This window comes from Narcine bancroftii, chromosome 1, assembly GCF_036971445.1.
Source record: "Narcine bancroftii isolate sNarBan1 chromosome 1, sNarBan1.hap1, whole genome shotgun sequence".
NCBI lineage: Eukaryota > Metazoa > Chordata > Chondrichthyes > Torpediniformes > Narcinidae > Narcine > Narcine bancroftii.
Genome location: NC_091469.1, coordinates 354,807,415 through 354,826,869, shown reverse-complemented (window position 1 = coordinate 354,826,869; position 19,455 = coordinate 354,807,415). Strand labels below are relative to the sequence as shown.

General features: G+C 43.1%; 1 protein-coding gene across 2 annotated transcripts in view; it reads left to right on the top strand.

Moving 5' to 3' along the window:
* lars2 (leucyl-tRNA synthetase 2, mitochondrial) overlaps positions 1–19,455 on the top strand; it is a 125,235-nt gene that overhangs the window by 80,176 nt on the left and 25,604 nt on the right. For both annotated transcript variants that reach the window (XM_069911617.1, XM_069911626.1), the window contains 3 exons: positions 11,269–11,406; positions 14,419–14,522; positions 15,341–15,523. In XM_069911617.1, coding sequence (XP_069767718.1) covers positions 11,269–11,406; positions 14,419–14,522; positions 15,341–15,523 — 425 coding nt within the window. The remainder of the gene's footprint in view (positions 1–11,268; positions 11,407–14,418; positions 14,523–15,340; positions 15,524–19,455) is intronic.

The following is a 19,455-nucleotide window of genomic DNA, read 5'->3' as shown; positions in this document are numbered from 1 at the left end:
TATTTTACATATAGTAAAATAGTCTATATGCCACTTGCGTACAAAATAAAAATCCTTAAAAAAAATACAAATTTTCATAAATATTTGTAACAAAAATCAACCAAAAAAATAAAATTTCCAAGCAATGAACATTCAAGCCCCCACTCCCATGCTCTGCTTCCCCTTTCCCCTTAACTTAAACAGGATAAACAAATACAGGGTCTTTCCGTCCACTAACGGACCTTACAGTCTATTTTCCTTAAAAGAATAGTATAAAATCAAGGGAAGATCATAAATTTACAACAGCAATATTATACTTGTGCACCAATATAATTCAAATAGGATAACCAGGTCTTGATGAACATATCATGTTTGTTTTGCAAATTGTAAGTGTGTGGCCGCGCACTCTCACATGGTGAACCGGCCTCACGTGTAACGCCATGTGGCAAGGCAGCCGTGGGAAAATGGCACTGTCAGGATTTCTCCCTGCCTCAAGTCTCCTGCCCAGCACGCGCTTGGGGCAGCGATTATGACAAGGTGACTGAGCTCATGCTGCCCTTAAAGGGGCGCGCGCTGAATTTGAATAAAAACAGTCATTAACGACTTTCAGTATAGTGGCTAAGTCTTTCTAGGCTGTGTCCAGCACAACATTGGTGACCCAGTTGAGCCCAGAAGCCTCTCTGGTCTCAAGAACATGGATCCAGCAGAGATCAACGCCGTTGCCATCAAACTGCCCCCCTTCTGGACCCATCACTCGCATACGTGGTTCAGGCAGGCGGAGGCGCAGTTTCAACTGAGGAACATTTCAGCAGACGCCCCAATGTGCTACCACGTCGTGAGTGTGCTGGACGAAGAAACGGCAGCCAGGGTGGACGATCTAATACACAATCTACCGGCCAAGGGTAAATATCCTGCCCTCAAGAACCTACTCCTTGGCACTTTTGGGCTTTCCCCTCAGCAGCATGCCTCCGGGCTGCTGCACCTCAATGGGCTTGGGGACCGCATACCATCGGCCCTCATGGACGAGATGCTGGTGCTGGTGGAGGATCACAAACCTTGTTTCACATCCCGTCAGATCTTCCTCAAACAGATGCCCAGGGACATCCAATTACTCCTGGCGGATGAGGACTTCATGGATCCACGCTGAGTCGCAGCCCGAGTGGACACCCTCTGGCGCACCAAGAAGGAGAATGAAGCAGCCCTCAGTCAGGTTGCGCAACCAAGAGCCAGCCGGCCATAACACTTCACCAAACACAAGCCGGAGGAGCATCATTCCACCTGGTGCTTTTACTATCAGCGCTGGGGAGCGCAAGCTCGTAAGTGCCAACAACCATGAGACTACCAGGGGAAATGATCCGGCCAGCCACCATTGATGGCTACAACGGCTGGCCACGTGGACAGCCTTCTTCACGTTACCAACAAGTCCACTAGCCAATGTTTTCCTGGTGGACACAGGAGCAGAGCTGAGCGTCCTCCCAACCACCCTCGAGACATGCACCCGATCTCGTGGTCCCACCTTGCGGGCAGCCAACGGTTCCGCCATCAAGACCTTCGATACCCGCAGAGCACAGATCCAGATCGGGAAAGAGAAATTCCGCTGGAAGTTTGTGTTGGCCTCAGTGGGTACTGCATTGTAGGGGGCCGATTTCCTGAGGGCACTTGGACTGTTGGTCGACATGAAGGACAAGAGGCTGGTCAACGCTTGCACAATCCATTCGGTGTGCTTGAACACCATGGACGTCTGCAAGCCTGAGATTGCCGCCATCGCCACTTCCAGGGATGAGTATTCGAGCGTACTCTGAGTTCCCCGCCATCCTACAACCACGGTTCAGCACCACCTTACCCCAGCACGGGGTATACTACCATATCTCCACGCAGGGCCCTGCGCTGCACACCAAGCCCAGATGACTTCCGCCCAAGAAGCTGCAGCTGGCAAAGGAGGAGTATTCCCGGCTACAGGAGTTTGGGATCATCTGTCATTTGGACAGCACCTGGCATCCCCTCTCCACATGGTCCCCAAATCTTCCGGGGGCTGGAGACCCTGCGGCGTTTACCGGCATTTGAATGACGCGACCACACCAAACAGGTACCCGGTTACACACATTCAAGACTTCTTGGCCAATCTCCATGCGCGCAAGTCTTATCCAAGTTCGATCTGGTATCACCAGATCCCGGTCCACCCCAAGGACATTGGCAAGACGGCAATCATCACCTACTTTGGCCTCTGAATTCCTGCATATGCCTTTCGGCCTCAAGAACACAGCCCAGACTTTTCAGCGCCTCATGGACGCAGTGGGTAGGGACTTGGACTTTGTGTTTATCTACCTTGACGATATCCTTATCGCCAGCCGCAAATGTGAAGAGCACAAGGCCCACCTCCATACCCTGTTTGCCCGACGGTCAACGTGGCCAAGTGCCAGTTCGGCAAGCAGACACTGCAGTTCCTGGGGCACACCATCTCGGCAGCAGGTGCTGCCCTGGCGCCAGAGAAGATCGCAGCCATCCAGCGATTTTCGCCAAGTCAACCACCCTCAAGGGCCTGCAGGAGTTCATGGGGATGGTGAATTTTTATCATCAGTTCATCACCGGCGCCGCCTGCACCATGCGACCACTGTTCGTGTTGATCACCACTAAGGAGAAAGTCCTGATCTGGTTGGAGGAGGCAGAGACTGCTTTTCCCGCAACAAAGGAGGCCCTCGCCAACGCAACTCTATTGGTCCACCCACGTCCGGAGGCACACACGGCACTCTCAGTGGACGCCTGAGCCACAGAGGTAAGAGGCGTATTTGAGCAGTGGCTCAACGGACCGTGGCGCCCGCTGGCCTTCTTTAGCAAACAGCTGCACCCTTTGGACCTCAAGTACAGCGCTTTTGACCAGGAGCTCCTGGCACTGTACCTGGCCATCTGGCACTTTCGATACTTTCTGGAGGGCAGGCCCTTCACGGTGTTCACAGACCACAAGCCCCTCACACAGGCTCTCGCGATGGCCAAAGATCCGTGGTCGGCTTTGCCAGAAACACCACCTCTCCTACATGTCAGAGTTCACCACCAACGTCCGACACTTGGCAGGCAAAGATAACTTCATGGTGGATGCTCTCTCTCCGGTGATCAACGCTCTCATCCTTGGCCTTGACTACACACAGTTGGCACAGGCCCAGAAGCTGGACACAGAGACACAGGCTCTCCATACCGCCAGCTCTGGCCTCGAGCTCCAGGACATTCAGTTGCCCAACCAGCTGGACACGCTGCCCTGCGACGTCTCCATTGGCTCGCCGCGCCTGGTAGTCCCAACACAGTGGAGGTCGAGGGTTTTCAGCTTAGTCCACGACCTAGCCCACACTTTGGTGAAGACTTTGGGGCGAATGGTGGCAGAGTGGTTTGTGTGGCACGGGCTTAAAAAGGAGATGGCTGAGGTGGCGAGGAACTGCACCAGGTGCTAGGCCTCCAAGGTCCACCTGCATACTCAGGCCCCAATCCTGCAATTTGACCCAGTGGTGCGGAGATTTCAGCACATCCACGTTGATGTCGTAGGCCCCCTGCCGGTGTCCAGAGAAGCACACTACCTTCTCATAATAGTTGATCGGACCACGAGATGGCTGGAGGCCATTCCCATCTAAGAGGCTTCCTCAGAGACGTGCGCCAGGAACCTAGTCAGTCATTGGATCGCTAGGTTCAGAGTCCCGGCGCACATCACCAGTGACAGGGGTGTCCAGTTCACCTTCGCGCTCTGGGCTCAGCTGGCGCACCTCCTGGAGGTCAAACTTCACCACACCACAGTCTACCACCCGCAAGCAAATGGTTTGGTGGAGAGGTTTCATCGTCATATGAAATCTGCCCTCATGGTTTGCCTCACCGTCCCAGGCTGAGCAGACGAAGTGCCCTGGGTCCTCCTCGGCATCAGAACAGAATCCAAAGAGGACCTACAGGCGTCTTCTGCGGAACTGGTCTACGGCACGCTGCTCTTGCTGCCTGTTAATTCTTTGGCCCAGAGCGCAACGTCACATCCAAGCACACAAACCTTTCGGCAGATCTCCGGAAGAAACTATCCTCGCTAGACACACCGCCTCCCTCGCATCATGGCATCCGGCCGACACATCATCCCAAAGAGCTGGACTCAGCGGAATTCTTATTTGTTCGGCACAGCCCACATATGGCACTTTTACAACGCCTGTACAAAGATCCATACAGGGTCCTCCAGCGGTCCGGCAGGACTTTCATTTTGGACATGGGGGTAAAGGTGAACTTTTCACCATGGACCGTTTGAAGACGGCGCACTTAGACCTATCACGGCCAGTATAAACAGCCATGTCCAAACGCCGGGGCCGCCGGCCCAAGTGGCGAGACGTGTAGCCAGTTCTGGGGGGGGTTGTGTGGCAGCACACTCTCTCATGGCAAACTGGCCCCTCATGTAACGCCACATGGCAGCGCAGGCCATGGGAAGATGGCGCTGTCAGGGTTTCTCCCTGCCTCAAGTCTCCTGCCCAGCACGCGCCTGGGACAGCGATTATAACATCACAATGCATGAGGTGACTGAGCTCATGCTGCCCTTAAAGGGGCATGCACTGAATTTGAATGAAAACAGTCATTAACGACTTTCAATATGGTGGTTGAGTCTTTCTTGGTTGTCTCCAGCACAACAAGTGATCTTTTCCTTAGGGATACAACTGTCCATTTCTAATATCCATCTTGCCAAAGAGATCGGTGTATTTGACTACCATGTGACTGTCACACATTTCTTGGCTATGGCCAGTGTAATCTTAGAAGACAATATTTGATACTCTATAAGATAGTAACTGATATCTGGGTTACCAGGAAAATTAACTCCAGTAATCTTTGTTAAGACTTCTGACACTTCTTGCCAGAAAGAATTGACCTTGGTACATGACCACACTGAATGAAGAAATGTTCCTTCCTCTATTTCACATTGAGAACATCTGTCTGATAGTTTTGGCTTTGATTTGCGCAATCTTTGCGGAGTCAAGTATAATTGATGCATAAAATTATATTGCATCAAACCATACCTCACATTGATAATTTAAGTTATTCCATCTTTACACCATTCAGCCCAAGATTGTTCCAATATGTTCATTGTCAGATCTGCTTCCCATCTTTACCTTGACCTATGAATTCCAGATTTCTTCCTGTCCATTTGCAGGCCATAATATATTCGAGTAATAAATTTAGGTATTCTACCCATCCTTAATGAATGCCCCTTATATTTGTGAGGTTTTTCAGTTGGTTGTTTTTCCAGACTCTTTTATGTAGTCTTCCAAAGGCGTTATTTGCCTTGGCGAGTCTGTTGTCTATCTCATTGTCGATCCTTGCATCTGATGAAATGGTGCAGCCGAGATAGGTAAACTGGTTGACCGTTTTGAGTTTTGTGTGCCCGATGGAGATGTGGGGAGGCTGGTAGTCATGGTGGGGAGCTGGCTGATGGAGATAAGCGTATACAGAGCCGTTGTCATACCCACACTCCTGTTCGGCTCCGAATCATGGGTCCTCTACCGGCATCACCTACGGCTCCTAGAACGCTTCCACCAGCGTTGTCTCCGCTCCATCCTCAACATCCATTGGAGCGCTTTCATCCCTAACGTCAAAGTACTCGAGATGGCAGAGGTCGACAGCATCGAGTCCACGCTGCTGAAGATCCAGCTGCGCTGGGTGGGTCACGTCTCCAGAATGGAGGACCATCACCTTCCCAAGATCGTGTTATATGGCAAGCTCTCCACTGGCCACCGTGACAGAGGTGCACCAAAGAAAAGGTACAAGGACTGCCTAAAGAAATCTCTTGGTGCCTGCCACATTGACCACCGCCAGTGGGCTGATATCGCCTCAAACCGTGCATCTTGGCGCCTCACAGTTTGGCGGGCAGCAACCTCCTTTGAAGAAGACCGCAGAGCCCACCTCACTGACAAAAGGCAAAGGAGGAAAATCCCAACACCCAACCCCAACCAACCAATTTTCCCCTGCAGCCACTGCAACCGTGTCTGCCTGTCCCGCATCGGACTTGTCAGCCACAAACGAGCCTGCAGCTGACGTGGACTTTTACCCCCTCCATAAATCTTCGTCCGCGAAGCCAAGCCAAAGAAAGAATGTATGCCCCAATTGATTCACTCCTGGAAGAGTCCTATCATTTCCCCAAGTTTCTCTTAGAAAAGCATTTAGTTGTAAATAACAAAGAAAAGTGCCATTTGGAACACCGTAAATTTGTTTCATTTGTTCAAATGACATTAAAATACTATCTTTGTAGCAGTCACCAATGTAGCAAATTCCTTTCTGTGACCATATATTTAAAATCCTATTTCTCATTATAGGCAACATTGGATTATTACATAGTGATCTTAAAGATATTCCAGTTTTCCTTCCTATATTGTCATTAATATCTTGCCAGACCTTTATCAAATGAATCAATATAGGGTTTGAGGTCTTTCTCTTAATTAATTTCCAATTCCATCTCTAGATGAAATCTTTAATCAATGTTTCAACCATCTCATGCAGTGTCATATGAACCCATTTTGGTTAATCAGTTTCGAAGAAAAATACCAAAAACCTCAACTGTGAAGCCAGATAATATTTTTTAAAAATCTGGGATCCTCAATCCCCCCACCCCCCCCAATTTATCAATTTTACTAATGCTGTTCTAGGAACTTTATTATTCCATAAAGATTGTCTTACCAAACTATTTATTATTTAAAAAATCTTGTTTGGTAAATATATTGGTATTGACTGGAAGAAATATTAAATCTTTGGCATAATCTTCATTTTAATACAATTAACTTTCCCTATTAACATTGGGGGCAGGTTCTTCCATTTCTGTAAGTCTTTTTCTATTTTCACCAGTAGAGGGGAGTAATTCAACTTGGACAAGTTATTCAAGTTGTTTTCGAGCGTAATTCCCAAGTATTTAACCCTTCACTTTTCCATTTAATCATACTATTTGCTTTAAAACATTCGTTAATGGTAAAGTTTCACTTTTATTGTATCTTCCATATTTTAAAATTTCCTGCAGTTTTTCCATTGACCTTTCTGGTTCAGACATGTATAACACTATATCATCGGCAAACAAACTAATTTTGTGTTGGACTCACCCAATCTTGAAGCCTTTAATTTTAGGATCACCCCTAATTATTTCTGGTAGAGGTTCTATCACTATTACAAATAATGCCGGAGAGAGGGGGAAGCCTTGCCTACTCAATTAACTCAATGGGAACATTCCAGATGTTTGATTATTGGTTATTATTTTTGCTTGTGGTTTTTGATATAATGGCCTAATCCAGTTAATAAATCCTCATCCTATACCTAATTTCCTCCCTAGTAAAATGTAAATCTAATTCCTATATGTCCTCATTATTCAACATCGGGAATATTCCACACCATCCAGGAATTTCTCTATTTCAGCCTCATCTCCCAGCGAGTCAGATTTATATAAATTTTTATAATATTGTTTAAATATTTCATTTATATCTTTCTGATTATATATAGCATGTATAGCTCTTGCTGATTTTTCAGCCTTCACTTGCCATGCCAGTACTTTTTCCTAATTTGTAGTATTGTGCCGACACACTTACTCGTAACAAACCGGCCCCACTTCTACCGCCACGTCAGCGGGACAGTTGCGAGTACAGGGCTCCATCGAGGGACTTCTTTGCCTCATTGTTTGAGCTGAGCGCGCACCCCAGGCAGCGTGATGACATCACCGCCCACGCGGGGGTGGAGCTCACAGTGCCCTTAAAGGAGCTTGCGAGGGTTTTGAATTAAACTGCCATTGAAACTCACAATGTGGTGAAGGAGAGTCTCTTTCTTCGTAGCTGCCGCTATAGTATTTCTTTTTTGTGTTTAATATTGTCTTCTCTATAGGTTTGCAAAGTATTATATTGAATTTTCTTATTTTCCATTATTCCATATTTATCCTGTTCCCCTGTTCTCTAATATTCTTTTTCTAATTCCCCTATTTCTTTCTCCAGTTTATTTATTTCTACATTAAATTCTCTTTTAATCTTATTTGTAAATTAAATGATTTGTCCTCTTAAGTATGTTTTTAATGTATCCCATGTTAAAAAACTATTATCTGTCAATCCTAACTTTGTTTCACAATAAATTTCAATCTGCCGACTTATAAATTGTCTAAAATCCTCCCTTTTTAGCAACATCGTATTCAGTTACCACCTATATTTGCTTTCTTGTTTCTCTGATTACTAAAGTTAGTGACGAATGATTCGACTATAGCCTGGGTAAGTATTCAGTTTTTACTACTCTGTCCTTCAAACTCTATTTTTAAAAAAAAAAGTCTATTCTAGTATGTGAATTTTTTTTTGAATAAAACGAGTAATCTCTTTCCTTAGGATTGGTCTGTCTCCACACATCCATCAAATTTAAGTCTTTCAAATATAAAAGAGTTAACTTAGCCGCCTTAGCTCTTGTTACTGTTTTTACTGATTTATTGAGAATTGAATCCAATCAAAAATTAAAGTCTCCACCAATCAATATAATTTTGCCTTCCATCTTCCGTTTTTAGAAACTCATCCATCATAAAGGCCTTGTTGTCATAATTTGGGCTGTAGATATTCATCAAAGTCCAAGATTCTGAATAAAATTTGCCATTTATCATTACATATCTACCTGCTTGGTCCACGGAAGTATTTTCTATGGTAATCTGAATATTTCTATTAATTAGGAATGCCACTCCTGCTGCTTTTGAATTAAATGATGAAGAAAAGTCCTCCCCCTCCACCCCCCCCACCCCACAATAACCCCACCCTAAAGCACCACCTTGAAAACTAAACTCCCCTACTGACTCCATTAACCCCCTGGTACCTTCTTTCCACTCTCCGAGCTCCCTGAGAAGCATAGAGAGGATAAAACATTGACATTTCTTCATAAATTTAAGATGTGCTTCCAAAATAAACTTTATTATGTCCATAAAATATCTTATTTACATCACTCTTTTCATTTGTCAACCTTTCTCATGTCTATCTTCTTTTAATTGCTCCTCTTTATAGTTGTTGAATGAACTCTTCCACTTCCTCTTTCGATTTGAAGTATCTTCTGTTACTTTCAGAGATTTCCACTCTCAAAGTTGCTGGGTACAACATCACGTACTTAAAGTTCTTTTCACAGAGCTGCCTCTTGACCATGTCGAACTCTCTTCTGAATTAACGTCGAACTCCCTTCTGAATTACTGCATTGTTGAAGTCCTGAAAAAAACCTGATCTCTGCATTGTCCCACTTTATTAGGGAACAAGAATTCCGTGTACAGGTACATGATCCTTTATCCGGACATCTAAAATCCAGAAAGCTCCAAAATCCGGCAAGTGGGGAGAGAGGCAGCTGTGCCAGTTGGGCAGGCGAGGAGGGGGAGACTGACAGCGCGAGTCGGGCAGGCGAGAGACCGGCAGCACAAGTCGAGAGACTGGCAGTGCGAGGAGGGTGGGCGAGAAGGGGGAAACCGGCAGCGTGAGTTGGGCAAGCGAGGGACCAGCAGCGCGAGTCAGGCAGGCGAGGGGGGGGTGAGGGGAGTCGGCAGGGCATCTGGAAGGGGGTGGGGGTGGATACAACAGCATAATTTGGGTGGGCTTAAATCTTGGTTTCCAAAATCTGGAAAAATACGAAATTTGGAACACACTGTCCCCCAAGGGTTCCGGATAAAGGATCGTGTACCTGTATTTTTATAAGCAACTCTTAGGATCATCTCTCTATCCTTGAAGCTCAGCAATCTCACCAAAACGGGTCGAGGGCAGGCTTCACCCATTCTCGATCCAAGAGTTTAGTGAGCACATTCAATTTGGACTCGTTTGCTGAATTCTTCGGTGCGAAGGACTTGAGGAATCCAAGTCTTGAAGAATTTCACAGCATCTCTGCCTTCTGCACCTTCTCTCAGACTAACTATTCTCACGTTGTTCCTCCAACTGAAGTTCTCCATGTGATCCAGTTTGTCAGAAGAAGTTGCTTACCTGTCACCCACTTTTCAGCTTGCTTTTGTAATTCTTCAATTTGTTTGTCATGTTTGCCGAGATCTCTCTCAGCACTATCCATTCTTTCAGTTAAATCACTAATGACTTCACCCACCTCTTTCTTTGAAGTGGTAAACTCTTTAATAGCAATCTCCACATTTATGAAACGTTTTCCCAGACCTCCGAATTCTTGCAGCAGAGTTTCCAGATCTAGCGTTCGTTGGGAAGAAGAAGCATCTCCACCCACGCTGTCCATTGGAGCGGCTGGCAAATCTGGAGCTTTTTGCATTGTTGATTTTCTTTTTTATCTGTGCAATCTTCCAGTCAACCTTCAAGTTTTCTTCAAAAGATATATCCACATTTTTTTACAGTCAAAAGAATTCTATCAAACCCACTTTTTGGTGTCTTTTGATAACTTTTTTCAGAGAGCTCGGAGAAGCACGTCTGCACAGCCATCCAGCATGGCCACACTCCCCCTCCCATACTTCTTTCCTGATGGCAGCAGCAAGAACAGAGCGTATGCTGGTTTGTGTGGATCCCTAAAGATTGCTGCTTCTCTGTGTTGGCAGGGTTCCCTGTAGATGTTCTCAATAATGGGGACGGTTTTGCTTGTGACGTCCTGGGCTATGTCCACTGCCTTTTGGAGGGCTTTACGCCAGGATTTCTGGCATCATTATCAAACCTCCGCAAACTCCTGAAGAAATAAAAGTGCTAATGTCCTTTCTTCATGATGCCATGTGTGTTGGATCCAGGAAAGATCCTCCAAGATAGTGACTCCCAAGAACTTAAATTTGCTCACCCTCTCCACCTCTTTTCCCCCAGTGATCACTGGATCGTAGATCACAATCAACCATGATTTCACTGAATGGCTGAACAAACACTTTGCTAAGTAACCTCCACTTCTTTCTATAATTGAATATTTACTTTGAAAGAAGGTGCTATAATTTGCTAAGCCCTAAAACCAAAAATGAGATTATTAATTTTTGTGCATTTGGTCAGAGAATGGATTGGGCACATTTGCACAGTTTGGTTTCAAGATGGACATAAATAAAGTCATCTTCAGTCTGGATGATTTTGCTATCTGAAATTCTTTTAATGTTAATAGTAAACTGTAAAATGTATTCAATCACAATAAATGTGGCTGTAAATAGGTATTCCACTAAAGCAAACAATGGTGATAATAATCTGATGTGTGTTATAAATTCTTCAGTTGTTTGGCAATCAGTTATCCCAGAAAATTGAGGTTGGGCTTTGTATAAAAATAATAATGTTGGCTTAACTGAAAGAATTAATAGCTTTGAATATAATTGCTAACTGTCTGCAACTATTTATTTGTAAGGCCCTTCGACAGCTTATTAGCAGACTTCTGGATGCCTGTAGATTTGTACATTGGAGGGAAAGAGCATGCTGTCATGCATCTATACTATGCAAGATTCATGAGTCACTTCTGCAATGATCACCACATGGTCAAACACCGGTAAGTCCTATTCAAAAAATGTAAGCAACAAAATTATTTGGGTCTGATTTTTTTTTTTTTCCTTTCCCCCCCCCCCCCCCCCCACCTGCCTCATTGTCCCTTGATAATTCATATGTCAAACTGGGTCAGTGCAATTAAGCTTTTGTGTACTTTTTAATTTGCCATGAGCTGTCGAGAGGATATTTGCCATGTGTGAGTTGGTGTGGTTTGCTTCCACTAGATTCTTGGCCATTAGGTGCAGTAGCAGCTATTTGTCCCTAGGCAGGGCAGCTGAGCTGTATGCCCTTAAGTTTGCTTCATTGGGAAGAAGCATTACAAATTTTATACGAATGTCCTTCAGCATATAATTTGGCAGTGACGCTTTCTCATTTTCAAACAAAACAAATCTCAGGTGTGCTTTTTTCACTGGTCTGAATTTTTAAACAGAATGAAGAATGAATTGAGCATCTGTTGGTGATGCACTACAAGTTAATTAGGATGATTATCTGATGGAGGAGGGCTGCAGTTGTCTATAAATTTAACATAAAATTCCTGACCTGGACATGAGAAGACTACTGAATGACTGCTGAAGGAGATGTTTTCTTTCAGATGTGATGTTGACAGGGCTGGATTAAGACCAACTGATACCAAACACAGCCCATCAGTGGTTCCCCCTTGTCTAACTGACAAGACATTAAGGCTCAATAAGTGCTGAATGTGAAATAATAGATTTAAGAATTCTGTTTTCTTCCAGGCCAGACCCCACATGGGTCAGGAAGTCCAACAAGCACAGAGGGAGCATGCAAATTCCACACAGACCACCCAAGTCAGGATTGGTCATTAGTCTCTGGAGCAGTAGGACAGTAGATAGAAATTTTACTTTAGATTTATTATGTTTCTGTTAACTGGATCCAGTGAAGAACATGAAGATTCTTTTAAATTAAAAGCTAGACTATTTTCCCTGCTGTTTTGGGCTTTTTTCTGAAGGTGTGATTTTAAAAAAAAATAAAGGGTTGAGGGCCAATGTACTCCCACAACCACTGACTTATTATTTTCCTTACATGCTCAAAATAAATTACCCATTCTCTTCTCCACTGGTCACTGCCAAGACTAGTAAATATCTCTGTGCAGAATAAGTTGTCTTCTTTGGCTTGGCTTCGCGGACGAAGATTTATGGAGGGGGTAAAAGTCCACGTCAGCTGCAGGCTCGTTTGTGGCTGACAAGTCCGATGCGGGACAGGCAGACACGGTTGCAGCGGCTGCAGGGGAAAATTGGTTGGTTGGGGTTGGGTGTTGGGTTTTTCCTCCTTTGCCTTTTGTCAGTGAGGTGGGCTCTGCGGTCTTCTTCAAAGGAGGTTGCTGCCCGCCAAACTGTGAGGCGCCAAGATGCACGGTTTGAGGCGATATCAGTCCACTGGCGGTGGTCAATGTGGCAGGCACCAAGAGATTTCTTTAGGCAGTCCTTGTACCTTTTATTTGGTGCACCTCTGTCACGGTGGCCAGTGGAGAGCTCGCCATATAACACGATCTTGGGAAGGCGATGGTCCTCCATTCTGGAGACGTGACCCATCCAGCGCAGCTGGATCTTCAGCAGCGTGGACTCGATGCTGTCGACCTCTGCCATCTCGAGTACTTCGACGTTAGGGATGAAAGCGCTCCAATGGATGTTGAGGATGGAGCGGAGACAACGCTGGTGGAAGCGTTCTAGGAGCCGTAGGTGATGCCGGTAGAGGACCCATGATTCGGAGCCGAACAGGAGTGTGGGTATGACAACGGCTCTGTATACGCTTATCTTTGTGAGGTTTTTCAGTTGGTTGTTTTTCCAGACTCTTTTGTGTAGTCTTCCAAAGGCGCTATTTGCCTTGGCGAGTCTGTTGTCTATCTCATTGTCGATCCTTGCTTCTGATGAAATGGTGCAGCCGAGATAGATAAACTGGTTGACCGTTTTGAGTTTTGTGTGCCCGATGGAGATGTGGGGGGGCTGGTAGTCATGGTGGGGAGCTGGCTGATGGAGGACCTCAGTTTTCTTCAGGCTGACTTCCAGGCCAAACATTTTGGCAGTTTCCGCAAAGCAGGACGTCAAGCGCTGAAGAGCTGGCTCTGAATGGGCAACTAAAGCGGCATCGTCTGCAAAGAGTACATCCTGGTGCGAGAAAGTGACAAACGAGATGTGCTCCACACCAGGGTCATGCCTAGCGCGGAATGCCACACTGACCACCGGCTGGTTCGCTGCAAGCTCAACCTTCACTTCAAGCCAAAGCCCAGGAACAGTAAAGCCCCCAAAAAGAGGTTCAATGTTGGAAACCTGCAGTCAGACGAAGCGAGAGGAAACTTCCAGGCAAACCTCAAAGCAAAGCTCGACGATGCAACCCGCCTCACGGACCCGTCCCCTGAAACCCTCTGGGATCAGTTGAAGACTACCATACTGCAATCCACTGAAGAGGTACTGGGCTTCTCCTCCAGGAAAAACAAGGACTGGTTTGACGAAAACAGCCAGGAAATCCAGGAGCTGCTGGCAAAGAAGCGAGCTGCCCAGCAGGCTCACCTTACAAAGCCGTCCTGTCCAGAGAAGAAACAATAAGTTGTCTTAATATAAAAGAAAATAACATGAATGCTAGAAATACTTAAATTTAGGCAACATCTGTGGCGAGAGAAACTGCGTTAACATTTCAGGGCAAGGTCTTTTCATGGGAATGAAGAAAAATTAGTGGTGAGACAGTTCATGAGGAAAACAAAGAAAGCAAAGAGGCAGATCTCAAAGTCTGCATTGCTGGAAATTGCAGCTGACAATGAGTGTTTCCTTTTGGCACTTTTAATTTGATACTAATTTAATTTCTGTTGGCTCTTCCTCATACAAAATCAATTACATTGTCAGTGTCTGTGAGGATAAGAGGATAATCATTTGTTTTCTTGGTCCATTTTCCTCATTAACATTTGCTGTGATTTGTCATAAATGTCAGTCATGTGTCATTCTGTGGTCATTTGATTTTGTTTATGTAATCTGAGCTTTCCCATTCTCTCATCTGGGTGCAGAGAACCTTTCCATAAACTCCTCATCCACGGACTTATCAAGGGGAAGACTTATCGATTGCCATCAAATGGCCAATATCTAAAAAAAGAAGAAATAAATTTCAGTGGTAAGTCGCTGCTTGAACTTCCTATGCAGGGCCTTGACTGCTGAGGGCATGGCTGTCAGTGGTGAAGCAATTAAATTCAGGGTTATTTAAGAAACCAGAATTAGAAGATTGGAGAAATATTGAAGGATTTCAGGGATGGAGGAGAATTCAGACAAGAAGGGAATATTAATGAAGAAAAGTTAAAGTGTAGGTGAGAGTTTTAAATCAAGATCCTGTTCAACCAGGAACCTTGAATATGCAGTGGTGTAGGGCTTGTATTGACCAGTATGGACACACAACCACACATAACACATATACAGACAAGCAATACTTATGCGGAACAAGTATTCATATATTCAAATAAATAAATTTTATTTTGTAAATATGAGAGTCTCAGATAGATAGTGTGAGCAGATCTTTTGGTCGTTCAGCATTCTCACTGCCTGTGGGAAGAAGCTGTTCCTCAGTCTGTATCTCTTTCCCAATGGAAGCGGATGAAAGATGCTGTCTGCAGGGTGGAAGGGATCCTCAATGATTTTTGCACACCCTCTTCAGACAATTAATCTGGTAGATCACGTTGATTGGTGGGGGGGAGATATGAAAATACCATTAGAAATGTTGCTTTGCTTGCTGTCCATGAAATCCAAATAGAGGATTTTTTTAAATGTTGTCAAACATCCTAATTCTCCCACCTTTGGATGCCCTACAATCTGCTAAGATTGACAGATTTTGCTAGGCAAATGTAGAAATGGGTATGGAGCAAAGGCACAATCTTTGCAAATTACAAAGTGAGCTTCAAAAATGAATGTCTATTTCACTGTTTTCATTTTTCTTACAAGGCCCTGAACCAGTCCATGCTAGGACCTTGGAGAAACTCCAGATCACCTGGGAAAAAATGAGCAAATCCAAATACAACGGCATTGACCCAGCAGAAGTGGTCCAGCAATATGGAATTGATACAGTGCGTCTTTATATTCTGTATGCTGCTCCTCCTGAGCAAGATATTCTATGGGATGTTAAAAGTAAGTGATTCCACCAACAAATATCTTGCGACTGTAAATTGGAAACCTTCCAGAGTGGTGCCATAAATATCAATTCTTCCCTTTGCCACAAGGGTACTATGGCTGGAATGTGTACTGTCGACAAAGTTCGTCAGCTCATCAAGGCTTCTTTAATGGAGGGCCCCCAAATGCATGACCTCTGCCACCTAAGTGACAAAGTAGTAGAATGGGAATGCTGTCATATGCAACTTGCCCTCCTGATCTCATAACAAACTGAATAGGAAATTTTATCACTTGGTAAAAATCTGGTAACTTAACAAAAGTGAAGTATTTTCACACAGACTGCAGAAGAACAAGAAGATGGCCCATTGCTACCTTGAGAACATTTGGCGATGAGCAGGAAATACTGGACTTTTTGGTGACACTCACATCTTGCAAATGAATTGGGAAATAAAAGCTGCAAATTTTGTGTGAATTTGAGAGTATCATAATTCTTATGATCCTGTGGATTGACCTCCAATCAAATCCTCTGCAGCAATCTTAATACACTGATGCAGCCAGCCAGGACCACCTGGAAAGAGCTCCTATAGAAGGTTGCACCTTCCTGATACGTGAGGAGATGCTGAGTGTCCACGATAGGTCATTTGTTTTTTAATATTTTTTTTCCATAAATATGCATATCCGGGTCTTTTCTTATAAATCTCCACCAGAGGATCAATGGCTAGGATGAATAATGCAGGTGATAGGGGACACCTTGTCTACTCGACCTACTCAAAGGGGAAAAAAAAATGACATTTGATTATTATAATTTTAACTTGTAGCTTATGATAGAGAGCTTTTAATCCAATTTATAAATTTTCTACCTACACCAAATCTTTCCAACATTTTATATAAGAAAGACTATTCTAGTCAGTCAAATGCTTTTTCTGCATCTAAAGAAATACAGTGGAACTCTGATTTAACACAATCCGATTTAATGCGAATTCAAATATAACGCAATAAGTCATTAGACTCGGGCTTCAGGCTGCCGTCAGGAGCAAGTATGAGTGCTTAGGGTTTGCAGGGACCTGGGGCTGCCGTGAGCAGTGTGGACATCAGGTTGCCGCGAGCAGCGGAGATGTCAGTTTGCAAAGAAAATTGTGTTTTAATTTTAACTGTAATTACAATGATTTATTGAAACCCCGATTTAGCACCACCCTGCTTTTTTCATGATAAAATTTTATTTTTGGACCCAAACCAAAATTAGTTATGTTTGGATTCAACCTTGATTTTGCCATATGATTATATTGAATAATCTACCGAGGATATTTGAAGAATGCTTTCCTTTAACAAATCCCACCTGATCTGGATTATTAATTTTGGTAATTACTCACCCAGTCTATTAGCTAGTACCTTTGCTAGAATGTTATAGTCTGCATTCAGAAGTGATATTTGTCTATATGATGAGGTTTTTAATGGATCTCTACCTTTCTTCGGTGGCACTGTAATTATTACAGTTGAAAAGGTTTCTGGGAGGGTTTGGGTCTCTACTGCCTGGAGACATCCATCAAAAGAGGCATCAACAAATATTTAAATTTCCTATAGAACTCAGGAGAGAACCCATTTTCCCCTGGGGGCTTATTAGCTTGTAAGGTACCCAGAGCTTTCTTTATTTTTTCCCTTGTAAAAGGAACACCTAAATCATCTTTTTCTTTCTCTCCTAGTTTAGAAGTTCAACATTTATTTAAAAATTCTTCCATCTTGTTTTTGTCTCCTACTAATTCAGATTTGTAGAGTTTCATATAGTATTGTCTAAGCGTATTATTTAATTTTTTGATTATATGTTATCGGCTCAACTTCTTTGTCTATTGCATTTATCATTCTGGATGATAACTGCTTTAATCTGCCAAGGTAGCACTTTATGTGCCCATTCTCCTAGTTCATAATATTTTTCTTTAGTTTTAATATTTTCTCCATTCTTTATGTTTGTTGTGTATTAGAATTTTTTGTTCTTTAATATTCTATATTTTATGTTCCTGATATCTGATATTTTTTCCAATTTTGTTATATCCTTCTCTAGACCTTCTAAATCTTTCATATATTCTCTCAAGAATTTTAGTGTAAGAAATAATTTGTCCCCTCAAGTAAGTTTTAAGCATATTCCATATTAGAAAACTGTTGTCAGTGGAAGGAAGATTGTTTTCACAAAATATTTTTCCATCTCCTAATAAATTCACAAAAATCCTTCCTTTTAATAACATAGCATTAAGGCACCATTTGTACATTCTTGCTTTTCTTTATCAGGATTGTTAATGGTGTGTGGTCTGATAAAAGTCTTGTCAAGCACTTCATTTTTACCACTACTTTATAATTGGGCAGACATTAAAAATAAGTTAATCCTTGTATATGAGTCATGTACCCTTGAGTAGAATTAAGGGGTTGAGCTGCCTCCATATTATCAATTAGATTTAAACCCTTCATAAATGACAGTGTCGTTTTTGCTGCTTTCACCCTTGTTATTCTCACTGATTTGTCCAGTATTAGATCTAAACAAAAATTGAAAACTCCAATCAATATATTTTGTCTTCCCCTGTCATAAGGACTTCATAGTCTTAATTTGAGGTATAAATATTCATAAATATTCATGATTCTGCATAAATTTTACAGTGTACCATTACAAATCTTCCAGCTTGATCAGTTAATGTCTCTTCTATTATTATTGGTATATTTTTATTAATTAAAATCTCTACACCTCGTGCTTTTGATCCAAATGAAGACAATATTACTTGTCCCACCCATCCTCTTCTTAATTTAGCATGTTCCAATTTGGTAAAATGTGTTTCTTGTAAAAAGACAATATCTGCCTTTAATTTTTTTTAGGTATTCTAAGACCCGTTTTTTCTTCACCAACCCATTAATTCCATTAACATTAAAACTAATACATTTTCATGTTTTATCCATATTCTTCTTTCAAACTTTTTTTAAAACAGTAAAATCTCTTTGACTCTTTAAGTAATAATCCTTCCCGTTTAAGAAAAGCACACCGTGTCCCTCCCCAATGGTGACGTATACATAGAGCCCAGAAAGCTTGCGAAATAAAGCCTACGAAATCTCTCAAGGAAAAATAACCTCTCCCTTTAGCTTTTTTTTTGTTACTTTTTTCCAGGCACCATATTCTCCCCCTTGTACCAGAGTCTCCACCCTGCTACCACTTTTCCCAGATTTATTTTCTTTACTGAGCTCTCCATGAATATTTCTCTGTACTTTATTTTTAAACCATAAATACAAAGTGATTTAATAAAATTTTTAAAAATACACTTTTATTACTTTGTTCCATTATAAATATTTTCACAATCTTCAACCTTAATTTTTTTTTACAAACCGCAGAAAGTCTTCCACCTCGTTCTTGGTCTTGAAAAATCACTTGTTCCCTTCCACTACTTCGACCCTTAAGATCATTGAGTATTTCAAGTTTTTAGCATGTAGTTGTCTTTTCACATCTTCAAATTCTTTTCCTTTTTTAATCAAGATCAGGCTAAATCTTGAAAAAAATAGTACCTTTTCATGACCATTCTCAGCTGGCCATTATTCTGCTTAAAGTAATCATATGCTCCTCCCAGAATTATCTCCCGTTCTCGGTAGCTTAAAAGTCACATCAGAACTGGTGTGATCGCCAGCCCTTCTGGGTCTGAGTGTTTGGTGAGCTCTCTTGATATGCAGTTTTTCTCCAAAGTTGTCTTCTCCCAACCCTTGTGGGATCCATTTTTGAAAAATGTTCACGAGGTCTCTTCCCTCAGTTCAATGATTTAGACATTGTTCCATCAACTAAAGTTCTCCATATGGTCAATTTTTGTCCGGCAATCCTTGTTTATCCAACTCCCATTCTTTGGCTTCTTTTTCCAAAGCCTCAAGTTTTTCATGCGTTTTCATCAGCTTGACCCATTCTCTCCATCAGGTCTTCAACAATCTCGTTT